The 13,171-nt window shown below is 39.9% G+C and overlaps 1 protein-coding gene across 1 annotated transcript; it reads left to right on the forward strand.

Moving 5' to 3' along the window:
* Positions 1 to 3,323: 3,323 nt before the first annotated feature.
* Positions 3,324 to 8,466, forward strand: LOC139729803 (uncharacterized). The gene is made up of 5 exons (XM_071640734.1): positions 3,324 to 3,374; positions 5,894 to 6,112; positions 7,455 to 7,594; positions 8,294 to 8,423; positions 8,461 to 8,466. Exons 1-5 carry the CDS (start codon positions 3,324 to 3,326, stop codon positions 8,464 to 8,466), a joined length of 546 nt encoding a protein of 181 aa, XP_071496835.1.
* The last annotated feature ends 4,705 nt before the right edge of the window (positions 8,467 to 13,171 follow it).

Raw genomic sequence — 13,171 nt, forward strand, 5'->3', positions numbered from 1 at the left:
ATATATATATATATACATATATAGATATTAACGTGGTAAACATATCTAGAATGAGACAATAAATCACATGATAAGCACAAAATATATCATATCATGTCAACTACATTATGAAAGCAGATAAACATGCACGTATGCGTTTTCTGATTTCTTAACAAAAGATAAACTAGAGAAGCACTCTGAGAGCGCAGACCTCCGCCAAGCATGCAGCTCATTTCCACCACCGATCTCATGTTCTTCCATCTAGAGATACAGCTGTATCAGTGATTTCCACCCATACGATAGCATTGTGTGCTGAAAGTCGCCCGATTTCGCAATATAGAAGCCTTTGTTACGTCATAAACCCTCAGCTGCACGGCGCGCCTCGCCCCAGCATAAACTAGAGCACGCACTATAGTGCGCGCATGCAAACCTCAAATACGTGCAGCCTGAACTCCCAAGTTTATTGACCCCTACCTGCCAAAATATCAAAAATCCTTCATAAATTCCCCCAAAATTGTCGGATCACTACCAAAATGTAATCATCTGTTACTTGTATCATTTTAAACCTTTCCTGCAAGTTTCATCCAAATCCGTTAACTGAGTTATTTTGCACACGGACAAACTAACACACAAACCGACGGTAACGAAAACATAACCTCCTCCCTTGCCTTGGCGGAGGTACAGCATTGTTACTTGTGTCATTCTCAATCTTTCCTGCAAGTTTCATCCCAATCCGTTGACTACTTTTTGAGTTATCTTGCACACGGACAAACTAACTAGCTATAAAACTAACTAACTATAACTAACGAACAAACCAACGGTAACGAAAACATAACCTCCCCCCTTGGCGGAGGTAATAATTATTTGTATAACCGTCATTGGGAGATTTGAGATGTGGTAATATCATCGTCATCTCTGCCAATATACGTTTGTGAACTGAAGTTGTGATTTGTATCCTATAGCTGCGTCGTGAAGGCATGTTTTCATGATTTTGCATGCTTTTACAATAATCATGCAGTCACATACTAGGAGTATAGCGATAAGCAAATAAGATATAATGTCCTTCCCTCCATACCCAGTCTCTTCCTGACCTCTTAAATAAAATTGATTTTGAAGCACTTTCATGGTTTTTTTTTTTCTATTTCAGTTTCATTGTTTTTTCTCGATGGAAAATACACAAAGTATGACAAAATATGATAATACACAATATCCAGCTTGGATGCACACGAAAAAATACAAACATAGAACATAGCGATCGATGTGTTAGTTTCAACCAAATCAAAATAGTGCTATTATACAGAAAAATACGAGGGAACCTAATAAAAGCAAGCGTGTTGAGTATAAGTCCCACTAGAAGTGATAGTGTGAAGAACAGGATGAGGAGCAAATTACCGGTCAAATGGTATCAGTATTGACAGTTAAGTGTGATGATGTGAATGCGACATGACTCTCTCTTTTTTTTTTTTTTTTTTAAATATAGTAGGCCTATAATTACCAGGTATATCTGTGTGTTCTTTCAAGAGGCATCACGAATAAAACTGGTAGTATATATTCAAAATGGCATCGTCTCGTGTTATGTTAATGTCCTTGTGTATGTTTCAGAATATTGTTTGTGCATGTAATGTGATGCGCCGGGTGTGCCGAATTTTTTTTGTTAGTTATAGTTTCTAGAAATATGAGACAAAACACTGCATTATTTTCCCGGGATTAATTTTAATAGGGCTGATTGCCTTCTCATTAACCCCTCAACTTGATAACTTTAAATGGTGGTTTGCAAGGCCGGGGCCACGTTTTCAAAAGACTAGGGGGGGGGGCATATATCACTCACTTCAGACTATTGGAGGCCATTTCCGGGTTTCATCAGCTAACAAGAAAAAAAAAAATGGTGTGGGTGGGGGTCTTTGACATCGCAACTTCTGCAATTCTGTATTGGTGCCTCTTCCGGGTTTCTAAAGAAAGAAAGGGGAAAAAAAGGTCTTCAGCACAAAAACAAAACCTTACCGTGCTCACACTTCAAGGTTTCTATCTCCTCAGTATTTCTTTCTAGCACTTCCGGGGTCAAAAACAGTAAAAAGTGGGGCCAAAGTGGTGACACCTTATCTACAGTAATTCCTCTGATGGTGGAAAAAAAAAAGAAGAAAAAGTGGGGCAGATACCTAGTATTGCAGCATGTCGCGTTCCATTATACAAATGATGCACAGGATTATTTCGTGGCGTTAGTGTAGGCGTAGTGCACTCTCGGGTATTTACAATGTAGTGCAACATGCACTCGGCTTCGCCTCGTGCATGTTTCACAATTGTAAATACCCTCGAGTGCACTACGCCTACACTATTGTCGCGTTCCATTATACAAATGATGCACAGGATTATTTCGTGGCGTTAGTGTAGGCGTAGTGCACTCTCGGGTATTTACAATGTAGTGCAACATGCACTCGGCTTCGCCTCGTGCATGTTTCACAATTGTAAATACCCTCGAGTGCACTACGCCTACACTAACGCCACGAAATAATCCTGTGCATCATTTGTTTTATAAAATGGGTCGAAAATTCGAAAACTAACATATCATTTTTCAGCGTTTTTCACGTACCTTTGTGGGTCAAGACGTCCGAAGATGTTCGTCCCAAACTTTTACGCACGTCGCACTCGCGGAAGTCCCGCACATACAGTATAAGTATAATGGGGGGTTGGGTTTCCGGACACCCGCATGAAAACTTACTTATTTTACATAGAATATGCACCCTTTACCTTAAAGACTTGATATAGACTCCTCATATAGGCCTACTAGACAACATACTCTGAAAACGGCGTGAGAATTAACCTGCTAAATCGTTGGATTTGCTCTTCAAAGTGACTCCATGTACGCGTCCGGTCCCATAACGCTTGGTCTACTGTACTGTACAAAGTGTACGTATAGTACAGTATACGTACGTACGCCACATAATGTTATGCACAAGGGAAGACAGGCCGGCCGGCCGGCAGCCCGAACTAGAAGTTGTTTACAGGATTGACAGCGCGTACGCGTATGCATGCAATTCATCAAAGGAGCCGCCGCGCGCACAAACGATCGGCAATCTACCATAGGATTACAGGCAGTGCAGTTGTACTGAAGTAAAGGAAGGAGGTGTGTCTCATTTCAGCGCTTCCTATTGGCTACATTCTTGAACCCATTTTATAAAATATCATAATCGGCTGTGTTATCGATCGCGCGCATGCCTATATATTTATCACTGAATCGAAGCGCGATCGATCAAATTCGCGAACATCAAACTGATAAAAGTTGTCTGCTGTCTGGCTTGGCTGGCGCTGGTGCTGGAATGATGTCCTATTCAGAGAAATTCATAAGAATGGCTTGTAGTTGTGAAACATTTGACTTGGAAAACTGTTCTACGTTGAAGGTGCGTAGACCCTTCTAATTGCTAATTTAAACACTTACACTTAGGCCTAGATGCCCGCCCTTGCTGGAGATAGAAAACGGTCACACGCACAGTGTCCGAGCTGTGCAGAAGTCGGGTTTGACACCGAGCTCGACGGCGCGGCGCGGCGCGGCGGCTGGTCGGGCTAAAGTATTTCAAAGGCGAACCCTCTAACGTTACGTTGGGGTTGATGGGGTAACGTTGTTAGAGTTATCAACACAGGCTGATTCTATCTAGAATGTTATGTCTAAGTTGTCTTTTTCTAGATTCTCTAACGTTTGTACCATGTCCATGTAGTTCTAACACTAGTATGAGAGTCGATCAAACGAGCCCATTTAGTACAGCGCCATGATTGGTACAGCCTAGTAACGTTAGCATTCTTTGAGTTTGTCATACTGAAGGCAGTCCCAGTGAAGCTAATAAATAATTCTTAGCCTTGTAAAAATTGTATCACTATGTATATCATGTTTGAAAGATGTACCCGTTAAATTACCACTTAAAATAAACAGTAAACAGGGTAGCAAAGACCAGTAAAGCTTCACAAAAAGTTAGCTGGAAATTAGCAGGTGAGCTAAGACGCGGTCCTCATTTTGGACCGCTACTGACTAACATTAACAAGTTACTGTATTATTTACCAGTTGTTGTGCACTGAATCAGTGAATGGTGAAAAGTCATCTTTTGTGCAAGTGAAGTTGGTCATGATGTTCAGTCAACAGCAGCCAGATTACAAATGACTAGTGAGCTCATAGAGATAATTTACATCAGAAACTGTCGGCCTTGTCTCCAGACAGCGCAGCGCTGTGCTGTGCCATGATTCATTATTGGTACAGCTATACCGTATACGTATGATTTTTATGGGTGACAGTATTAATAGACATGATAGAGCCTAGACTCTTTTAGAGTCTACTAATGATTTAGTTTTAAGGCAGAATTTATCCAAAAAAAATCTCAATCATTCTGGTCTTTAATTTTTTCAAACTTGAAAGTTGTAAAACTGTGAGTAGTCTAGTGAGTAGTGACTCGCGTGACAATCCTATACAACGTTAGTAAGAAATCCTTGCGTGGCTCACGTGACATAATTGTTCTGGTGTTTTTCACAATGAAGGGGTTATTACAAATATTGAAATGGAAACCTTATTTTCTGGTATGATTGAGGACTCTAAGATCCTCATTATTTATCAGCTACAATTCATACAGTCTAACGTTACCCGGTACCGTAGTTATGGGTAAACTCGGCCTAGTGGGTAAAGTCGGCCGCCAGCGCGCACAGTACATAAAATTGTACTGTGCATGCTGGCGGCCGACTTTACCCGCTAGGCCGAGTTTACCCATAACTACGGTACTACTTAACTCGTAAAGCAATCTAAAAATAGTATAAAATATAGACGTATTTTTGTGACTCGCGTGACACTTTTCGAGGGTGTTTTCAATCAAAATATTGCCAAGCTCATTTCATTTAATGAAAAAAACAGCTTGATACGGTAAAATGGGTATAAGATGAGACCTTATGTGAAAAAATTATGAATCTAGGCCCTATAACATTTAGACTTCTAGATAGTAGAACATGCCTTAAATAGTGAAATTTAAAAAAAGGTACCGAAGAGGCATAATTTTTGTAGTAAATGTGATCTTTGTTCTGGGAGGCGTAACTCGACTGTTAAAAAGTGAAAAGCAGTGAAAAATTAGATTTACACCCTTTCAACATTATATACCTGGTACCAGGTACCCCCCCAAATATTCTTTCTTAATTGCTTGGACTTGAAATTTTAAGGTCTTGGTGTCTATCTTGAGTTACCGGTACATGGAATGGCCGTTATGGTACAATGTACAAAAGTAGGATGTTTTATAAAATCGCTGACCTACACACATAATGGTACATCAGACGTGATAAGTCAAACATTTTTAAAATCACTGCTGCCAATGGTAAATAGCTGTATGGTACCTTTGAGTTGTGCTGCACACTGCGAATGCCATGCTTTGCATGCTGTGCTCGGCATCTGGTCACTAGTGGTCAGGCTATTAATGATGGTCCTTGAGCAAACAAACCGATAGATCTACTCTGAAAAAAAAAGAAGGCAGTACCAGAGTTTAGAGGCAGTTACGACCTAAAAGCATACGATACACTTTGATCTTTCAAATTACTTTTTTTTAAAAACAGTATTCTGACATGTTTCAGCTCTAAGTGCAGTCATAACAGTTCAATTTGAGCAGTTGAAAATGAATTTACAGCCATAGATATTGCTGGATGCACTCAGAAATACTGTATTACCAAGACTTATTTTTATCACCACTCACCACCAGTTTATAGATCTTTACATTAATTTGCAATTTCATATCTCATATACTGTATCAATCTCATATACTGGCCTAATAGTAATGAATTAATGGTTTATCCAAAATCATGCATTTTCATGTTGGTATGGTCGTAATAGCACTCCTCTCTCTTTGCATTTTCCTGTTGGTATGGTAGTAATAGCACTTCTCTCTCTTTGAACTTGTAGAATTTTCTACCAGAGGGCTACAGCTACAGAGTGTGTGCCTTTGAAGAGTGTGCTGGCCAGGTAGGAAATTTCTCAGCCACCATACGTCTTCCCCTCACCACTGAGAAGGAAACAGCAAAGTGGTTTAAGCTGCTGCAGGCCAAGTCTTCAACAATATGGAGGGTGTCTCATTCTTACACTGGCAGCAAGAAAGACAGTGGCAAGAGCAACATCTACAGGGTATGAGTCAGTGATATTACATTGTTTCAAGATTTATTTTTTCAGTTCGTGTTATGTTATTCACTTTTTTCTTTACATAGATATGACATTAAGAATGGGTTCTGTATGTTTGCAAACCATCTGAGTTCAGGAAAACAATTTCATATTCTGAAGATTCTGTACCGGTAGGCCTATGTATTTATCATTAAGCTCCTTTACACAACCATAATAGTCTGAGACTAGATTCAGGTATCGGCCAGTAGTCTTCTATTCAGTTGTAGTCTTGCTTTGCAATCCCTCTGCATTTCCATTTTTCTCTAGAAGCCATTTTGCTTTACTAGCATACATGTCAGGTTTTTGGCTGTAACTTTGTGGTGACATGAACAGTGAAGTTTTCCTTGAATTTTCTTGTAGTACAGTGGACATTCCAAGCACCTTTTATAACCAATTATAGACAAATGCAATTTTCAGAATATATACAGTATTATTATATATATTTTTTCTTTTTTTTTCACACCAGGATGTACTGAGCTACTTCAGGATTCATATATTGCAGCACCCCCTCCCCCCCCCCCCCCCCCCCCAGAAAAAAGGATATGACGAAAATGAAGCCTAGCAAGAGGTCTACAGCAAAAATGGGCTACCGTTGCCTATACCATATGTCCCCCAAAAAATTACAGTGGGAACCCTCCTCAATGATAACTTTAAAAATAGTAAATCAATCCTTACGAAATATGATTTCAGGGTATGAAACTATAACTCATTGGCCACATCTTACAGAAAACCCATCCCAATGTGCTTCAGTGGTCAAAGAGAAATGAGGAGTATTGTAGAGCATGTCAGGAATCCCCTCCCTCCAAGTTCTGTCCATTGTTTTCATACATTGATATGTGTATACAGTGCCAAGAGCATCCAAGTGCTACACTGGGAAGAATCAGACCCATGACATGCATTACCAACAATCCACATAATTTCTCTGTGACCGCTGAACCAAACTGAATGGGATATTCTGCAAAATGGAGCTGAGATGTTATATCTGAAGACCCTGAAGTAGCATTTAGACACTTTAATTATATTGGGAGTTGTGAATACGAAAATCTGAATGTAATTTTTCTTTTCTTTTTTCCTTTTGTACATACTGTATATCAATATGGCATTTTCCTGCCATCTTGAGGATGTGATTTTTTCCATATTCCTCTTACCTGATGATATGTGCCTTAGTAGCAAAGCACCAAGTTTTTGTTTTCTTAAACATTGCAAAATGCGTACCATAGTAAGTGATAATTCATATTACAGAAAGAAAAAGAAGAAAAGATGGATCTCACAAGCACTCAGCAGTCATATTTTTTTTTTATTTGCACAGAGACGCTTCTTCTGTAAACTGGGCTCACGGCAGGAAACATTAAAGGAGACGAAATACTCAAGAAACAAGAGGGAGAGAAACTGTAAAGCTCACATGTGTCACGTCCTCAAACATGCCAAGAACAAAAAAGGTACCACAAGGTAGGATCAGTCTAACATTTTCCCCATGTCATAAAAAGGATATTATATCAGTACTGTGGAATATAAAATGTGATATGATCTGTATCTAATGCAGCCCATGCAGGGAATAGCTTTTATTGAAAGTTGGTCTATCCGCTGAATGCCTTAACTTGGTCTATCCGCAGAATGCCTTAAAACTTCGTATATCACTCTTGGAACCCTCACTGGTGTCAGCACCATCACAGAACAAGCAGAAATTTGATGAGTCTTGTTTTCATGCACTTGGTAGTTCTCACCAGTTTACATTGTTAGGGCTTTGTATCATTTGTTTTGCTTTATGTGAAGAAACATTATGTACCAAGTAAGTGGTTGTATGTGATGATACTTACAATGTTCATATGCAAGGCAGACCTTCCCTAATGCGGATTCATAGCTTATGACCTTATCTCTACTTTACTTCATTTTGCTTGTTTAATCTTTTGTAAAGGGGGACCCCCTCCTCCTCCCCCTGTGCTTTTAAGGGTTGAACTGCTATTGCAAAGTTCCATAATCTGTTACACACAGTACTCACTGATTGAGACAAGTCTGTACATCACGTGTATGATAAGTACACTAAGCTGGCTACACAAATAAAATAAACTTGTATTTTTTATTGATTCCATATAGGATTAATTTCTGCAGAGAAACTGTAATGTGCTGTATTTGGGTCTTCTGCTGCAGGTCTACAGACCCACACAGAAAGAGTGGCTATCCATTTAAGTGTGTCATCACAAACATCCACAACCATGAGCCGAATGGAGCCGAAGTGCTTAGACAGCGCGATGTGTCGAAGGAGACAAGGGACAAGCTGGTTGGGCTGTTCCGCTCCGGCTTCTGTCCAACTAAAGCCCTAGACGTACTTCAGTACGACCTGCAGGAGGAACATGGAAATGCCTTCCACAAGGTCTCCTTGGACCGTTCCCTCTCCCCTGACAACAGCTACTGTTTCAGGTAAGCCCTTGCCGTTATATAGGGCACATCCATCTAATTCACACTCTAAAATGGACTCATTGGACTAAAGATGAGTTGGTGACCTTGTGGCAACTTGAGTTTCACGAGTCGTGGAGATGCCTCTGTTGGTAATGTCTTCATGACATCTCCTGGAATGAAGATGGGTCTCCAGGGAGTCATGGCATAACATTATGTTTTTCAGAGACACTTTCCTGTCTCCAGCCGGTCACAGAGATTTTCCGCAAGGTTTCCTTAGTTCTGGCCAAGTGGTGACCTCTCTGTGACTTTCAGACTAATGAATTAACATCGTATGTGGCTCTTGTGGGGATGTTTCTGAAGTCAGTATGGAATTCCTTTGTCGGTGAGAGCATGAGCCATTTTTTTTATGCCTCCGCCAACGAAGTGGCCGGAGGCATTATGTTTTCGGGTCGTCCGTCCGTCCGCCCGTATGTCCGTCCCGTTTTGTTTTTGTCGATATCTCAAGAACCGTGAGGTGGTTTTGCATCAAACTTGGTATTAGGGTATATCCTGGGGGGATGATACTTTGTTTGGATTTTAGGGTCATGGGGTCAAAGGTCAAAAGTCACAGGTTATTTTGTGAAAAAAAGGTTGAAATTTCATGTTTTTCTCCATATCTCGCAAATGGTTCAAGGTATCTTCATGGAACTTAGTATATATGCGTGATTATCTAGGGAAGTTGGGGGTCATGGGTCAAAGGTCAGGGGGTCAAAGGTCAAGGTCAACTCCTCAAAATATCACTACTTTCCTTATATTTATGCAATGCCTGAAGGATTTTTTTTTAAACTTGATGTATGCATGTATAACCCAATATATATTCTGTGGGAAGTTTCTTGCCAAAAGGTCAAAGGTCAAGTGAAAGTGCTAAATTGCACTTCCTCCATATCTCAAAAGTAACTCAAGGTATTATCATGAAATTTACATATTTATGCATGTTCTACCTAACAGTGATTCTCTTTGGAACTGTGAGGTCAAAGGTCCAAGGCCAGGTTTAGATCATACTATTCTACCATTTGATACTGAAATTATGCTTTTTCTCAATACCTTGAAAATTACTCAATGCATAAACTTAAAAAAGGGTCAAAAGTCAAGTAAAAATCATCAGTTCCCCCAAATACCTGCACTCTGACGTTTTAATCATTCATCCAATTGAACTTAGTTCTAGGAAAGTGAACATTCAGAACATTTGTGGCAAACCTGTCATTTTAATATTTTGCCAATTGTGTGAAACTGTCATCACACATTGTCAACACATTGTAATATAGACCTATTAGGAGAACCATGCATTATGGCGGAGGCATACACCAGTCGCCGTAGCGACATTTCTAGTTTTTTCAGACTTTCAAGTCGCATGATTCATGGCCACTGATCAGACGTGGCAGTTGTGGTGAAGTGTCCTCCAATGAGATACGCCCTTAGATTGTTGAGTAGAAGAGAGGTCATGTTGGCAGCCAGCCTACATTTTTGTTATTATGCAATTCTTTAGATATGGTTTGATTGAAATAGAGCTTGAAGTGTTCTGTTGGAATGAAGGTAGTAATACTTTCACATTTTTTTTTCTGATGCTTTTAGTTTGTAAAACATTTCTTTTCTTGTCATTTTTCTTTAGTTTTTTACAAAGGTGATCAATTTTAATTTGATCCAAGTGTTTTTTCTTTAGACCAAGTTTTGATTTTTTTTTTTTTTTTCTGTCTCTCCTCATCCTCTTGTATCATAAGAATAAAAAGCCTGGCTGCAAAAATCATTATCATTCATATCACCCATCCTGATAGTGCAGAACGTTATAAGTCACCTTGCTTCCCCCCTTTTTTTTTTCAAGATCGACTTCTGCACTCGGAGAATGAGAGTAGTTGTTATGTCTAAGTATTGCCCGGAAATGAAAGGCAAAGAAGTGGTACTGTAAAGCATTTGATTCATATTGTGTGTAGGTTCATGATTAGAATGTCTTTAAAGCTTATTTCTGCTGGTACAATTCTTCGAGGGTGGGCAGTGATGTTAGGACAAGGAAACAATGAGGAAAATGTGTGTCTGATTAATTTTTTTCGCTTTGATCATCACTGTTCATAAATGTGTGATATACAGACCAGAGCAGCAACCAATCAATTGTAGAATTCATGTCTACATGTACATATCCATATTGTTACAGCTTTTGCACATCAAGTGCCATCTCATCATGCTACACATACACGTAAGAACCAGAATAGTGCTCAGATCAAATAGTTTATTTGAATACCATCCTGTTGTCATGTTTGCTGGATATCCCACTGAAACTCAGTTCTTTTCAAAAGTGGCCTTCATCCTTTCGGCCAGTGGAAAAGTCATTCGGAAATCTTCCATAAACATATATAGGTGTTTGAAGTCCTGTTTTCTTTGCTTGTGATTATAACCTTTTTCTGACTCTTTGAAGTTCTGCCTCTTGAGAGAGTTGTAGGAATAATGATAAAATGTGACTCTGCACCACAGAACAAACAAAAAGTCGCCTGACATGAAATTTAAGTTAAGAGCATATTCTGAAAGACCAGAATTAAAGCTTGAAAATGATGTATTACTCAAATCAAATGGACTCTTCTAACCTATCTAAATATTGGAAAGAAAGCACACACAAAGGAAAAGTGTGAACTGAGAAAAGAGGCTCTGAAGTACAGTGTCTATTCAAGCGCTTAATCTTTACCAAGCCGTGCTGGTTGTGCGATGAATGGGACAAGAAACAGGATGTAAACCACTGGAGTAACAACAATGAAGGGATTATCAAATTAAACTGAAATTAAGCATGCCTTATTAAAACATTCTGTCCTTAATCAATGCCAACTTTCAAAGTAGTAGCATCATCCTTTCAAAAGTTATAGGAGTTGAAAGTGAAGAGTGTGTACAAGGTTTTTAAGAAATGAATAGGAGACTCTAAAGACACACTTAATCACACTGTTCTGCCAAAAAACATGTTCGAGATGAACTGCTAAAAAAAACCACTTTCCTGTCCGTTTTATGATCCCAAATTTTAGCATGATGTAGAAGAAGACTTGCGCTTTCAGAAAATATGAAAAAGTCAAGATCGGCTCGGTTGACCCATTTCACCTATTTTCAATCCTCACACAAAATCAGTGTGTGCGACTTTTTGGTCGTTTTGTGATGCTCGGTCCCAAATGAAACCCCTGGCCTTTGCTCATTCAGCCAGTAATCTTATGAGGGTAGAATCCATAATTGAAAGTATTTGTGTTATTATCATTACTGTTGTTGTTCATGTTATTACTACTGCTGCAACTATGATTGTTATGATAATCATTAGTTGTAATGCACTCAGTTTGGATAAAAATCTGATATTGTCTGTTTTTAGGCTCTACTATGGGTTGTACCGTGTGGGATACAGTCATCCAAGCCATGAGGAGATGATAATCAATTTGGGCATGATTATAGACCAATACAACACCCAGCATGGAGAGTGCATACGAATGGGCACTTCCTCAGATGACAAGGTTGCCATCGCAATCTGCACTCCACTCATGAAGAGAGTGCACAAGAAATGGGCCCAGAGTGCTAATGTTTGCTATGTGGATACCTGGGGCTGCCCAGGCAAGCACAATTGTCGTACTCTGCTAATTGTTACCCCAAGCCCAATTGGGGCCCTGCCTCTTGGGATGCTTGTCCTCTCCTCGGAATCTGAAATCGCAATTACTCATGGACTTGAGCTACTGAAGTGTCTCCTCTTGGAAGGAGCGTTTTATGGCAGGCGGATCCAGGGCCCTCTCTTATTTGTTGTGGACGACATTGTCGCTGTGAAGACTGCCTTTGAGACATCTTTTCCTTCATCTCGAACGCTGCTCAATTCTCGCCAGATTGTCCATTCGGCATGGCGATGGATGATGGACCCCAAGCGAATGATTGCACCAGATGATCGCGCAGCCTTGCTAGGTAGAGTCAAAAGCATGGTGTACGCTGGGAACTCACAATCTCTAGGATTGTGCTACAGCCAGGCAGTGGCCAATGCAACCTGCCAACGCTACCCATGCTTCCTTCAGTACCTAGCAACCCTGTATGGATCCAGAGACCAGTGGGCCATCTTGAACTGCTCACAGGCAGTCAGTTGCATTCAGGACATGGACTATCAAACAGAAGCTTCCCTGCGTGTGCTGCAGAACAAACTGCCATGGAGAAAAAAGTCTTTCAACATGTGCCAGATGGTAGACTTTGCCACATCTAGGCTCAATGTCAGCTTTGAGAATGCTCTCATTAGTACATCAAACAGCCACTGTGAGACACTTACCTTGAACTCTCGCTTCTACCCCAAAGAGATGGATATTCCGTCAGAATGCATTATTCAGGTAGGGACTGCCACCAGCTGATTTAAGTGGATGACATTCTCGACAATATTTCATGCTCAATGTTAAATTCATACAGATATTTGTTACAGATCAAAGTGATTCAGCTTACACTACTTGCTCTTCAGACAACTTCTTTAGACAGTGTGGCACAAGACTCATAGTATTTAGCTACCTAACCTAACATTATGTTTTGCACATCAACCAATCACAAAGAATTTCTTGTATACTCTTTTCATGTTATATATGCAACTAAATCTTAATTATGGTTCCCCTA

This window comes from Diadema antillarum, unplaced genomic scaffold (assembly GCF_040938485.1).
Source record: "Diadema antillarum isolate AM-2024a unplaced genomic scaffold, OU_Dant_1.0 seq00000264_RagTag, whole genome shotgun sequence".
NCBI classification, from domain to species: Eukaryota; Metazoa; Echinodermata; class Echinoidea; order Diadematoida; family Diadematidae; genus Diadema; species Diadema antillarum.